This window comes from Hemicordylus capensis, chromosome 6 (assembly GCF_027244095.1).
Source record: "Hemicordylus capensis ecotype Gifberg chromosome 6, rHemCap1.1.pri, whole genome shotgun sequence".
Taxonomy (NCBI): Eukaryota; Metazoa; Chordata; class Lepidosauria; order Squamata; family Cordylidae; genus Hemicordylus; species Hemicordylus capensis.
Window position 1 is genome coordinate 10673884 of NC_069662.1, and position 2732 is coordinate 10676615.

General features: G+C 48.0%; 1 protein-coding gene across 1 annotated transcript; it reads left to right on the forward strand.

The window, feature by feature from the left end:
- Positions 1-693: 693 nt before the first annotated feature.
- Positions 694-1629, forward strand: LOC128330812 (olfactory receptor 2J3-like). The gene has a single exon (XM_053264178.1). The coding sequence runs from the start codon at positions 694-696 to the stop codon at positions 1627-1629; it is 936 nt and encodes a 311-aa protein (XP_053120153.1).
- The last annotated feature ends 1103 nt before the right edge of the window (positions 1630-2732 follow it).

Below are 2732 nucleotides of genomic sequence, written 5' to 3' on the forward strand. Positions count from 1 at the left end.
TGTACAGATAGGAAGTGTACTTCTGTACCTGCAATCAGCATAACATGTGACATGCTTTTTGGTCCAAAATGATGCTGAAGTTGATGGGTTGGTTTGGGATGTACCCTGGAATGTAAGGGACAGGCTTCTTGGAGTGTGGCTTCTTTTCATGTTGTTGCATTCTCAGAAAATGACACGGAGGCAAGTCTCATGATCAGTGAGACTCGCCGGAGGGGGTTCGGCGGAGAGAGCGGGCTTTGTCTGTTCTCTCCGCAGACGATCCAGGCTGCAGCCCTGGGCGGCCAGATCGGCTGCTCACATGACTGCCGGCTCCATCACGGAGTCGGCAGGGGCTGCAGGGATCGGGGGCCGTGTGGCCCCCAGAAGTTCCAGGACACCGTGCACGAGTGCACGGGACATCCTGGAGAGACCCCCAGGGCTGGGAGGCTTGTTTCAGCTTCGCAGCGGGGGTCTCCCCATGTGTTGCCATAGCATGGAGCCATGCCGCGGCAACAAACAATTGAAAAGATGGGGTTAGCGGAGCGCTCACTCCACTAACCTCATCTAAGAGGATGGCTAGTTAAGCGGGTTACCCGTTTTGGTTCTCACACTTGCCAAAAAGCGGGCTAGGCTCCCTTAGCCTGCTTTCTGCTGATTGTGAGAATCATCTCACTGTCTCTGACTGTTGGCTTTCTCTGTTGACAGGAGAGCAAGATGGAGCTGGGGAACTTTACCACTGTCACAGAATTCATCTTGGTGGGACTCCCCAACCACCGGAAGACACAGCTTCTGCTGTTTGTGATGATCCTCATCATCTACTTGCTTACCATTGTGGGGAATCTTATTATCATTCTTCTAGTGCAGACTGACTCCAGACTCCACACGCCCATGTACTTCTTCCTCACACAACTCTCAGGTGTGGAAATCTGTTATGTCACCAGCACTTTGCCCCAGATGATGGTTCACCTTCTGGCTGGAAATGGAACTATCACTTTCACACATTGTGCGGCCCAAATGTACATGATATTGTCCATGGGCAGTGCTGAATGCTTTCTCTTGGGTGTCATGGCCTACGACCGCTACTTGGCCATCTGCCGTCCCCTGCTCTATGCTGTTGCGATGAACAGGTGGTGCCAGATGGAGCTAGCTGTTGCCTGCTGGGCTGGTGCCTTCCTCTGCTCTGTGATATACATGGGCTGTACCTATTGCCACCCCTTCTGTGGCCCCAACCACATCAACCACTTCATTTGTGAACTGCCGGTGGTGTTGAAACTTGCATGTGCTGATACGCACCTCACAGAGGCCATCATTTTTTGGGAAGCTGCTATGATCCTTCTTGGGCCTCTTTTTGTTATCCTAACTTCCTATGGGCTCATTCTCTCTTCTGTTTTGAAAATGAGAACAACAGCTGGACGGCAGAAGGTTTTCACTACCTGTGCCTCCCATCTCCTGGTGGTCACTGTGTTCTATGGCACTGTTGGTGCTGTGTATATGGTGCCACAGTCAGGTACAGCTCCTGACCATGGCAAGCAAATTTCTGTTTTCTACATTGTCATCACCCCGTTGCTCAACCCTATAATTTATACTTTACGTAACAAAGATGTCCATGGGGCAGTGACCAGGTTGCTACAAAGACAAAGAGTTGGATAAAAAGTTTGAGCACTGGTGTCTTCCTTATTGGGTCCAGATGTCACCCTGGGGCCACCATTATCTATTATGAACATTATGACTTTGCCTAGTTCTGGGTTGGCCACGTAGTTCACTCAGTGGACTTGGAAATCTCTCTCTGTGTAACCCAGAACCTATGTTTGCCACTATAAACACACTCAATATGTGGGTAAACAGTGGGTTCCAAGGTACATGTGTGACAGGTGGCAGCCACAGTTCATTTAAAGAAATATGAGTAGGGAATTAGCGAGTCTAAACAAACACTAGTATGGAACAGGTTATCTTTATATTTTAAAACATTTTTAAAATGTTCCCTTCCCATTGAACCCAAATATTCTACACCATCTGTTCCCAGTACTCAGTCCAACAGCATCCACACCAAATCTTCCAGTTGGTACAGAGAAGCAGCTTGATGTTTGCAGCACCAGAGTCTATTAAGGCAAGTCTCTCACTGGTCTCCAGATGATCCACTAATGTGCCAGCTCCTCACTTCACAATCAGTTTTGTTCCTCCTCCTCCTCCTCCTCTTCTGGAATGGGGAGGGGCAGCTGAGGAGAAGTAGTAGAGGAGGGACAGTGCAGAAATGCAGAAATGAGGTTGAACTGAAGAGCTGAAGAGGGAAGCTCCACAGAAGCATTCAAAGTGAGGATATAGAGAAGAAGCTGAGGAGAGCAGCTGGAAGCACACCACAGGGAGAAGAGATAGGAAAAGGCAATAAAGTAGATAGATAGCAGCAGAGTTAAAGTGGATGGCCCGATGGATTCAAAGAACAGTGATAGAAACCCCCATCTTGCTTCCAATGCTGTGCTGTGTAAACAAGTTGTGGTTTTGGACTGGGTCATTTGGGAATGTTTGGGGGGTGTTTATTCATTGTTGTAACTGTAAATTGACTGGAACTCTTTTCAATCTCTAAAATAAACATTGCACATATTTACTAGATTCTGGTATGATTGTCAGTCCCTTCCCATCCATGGTTGAGATCTATGAGCATAAAAACTGCTCTTCAGAAAGAGGTATCTAAATAGGACTTCTGGGCTCTCACCTTGGTAGGGCTCCCAATGTCTTGATTCTCTTTTGCTGAAGAG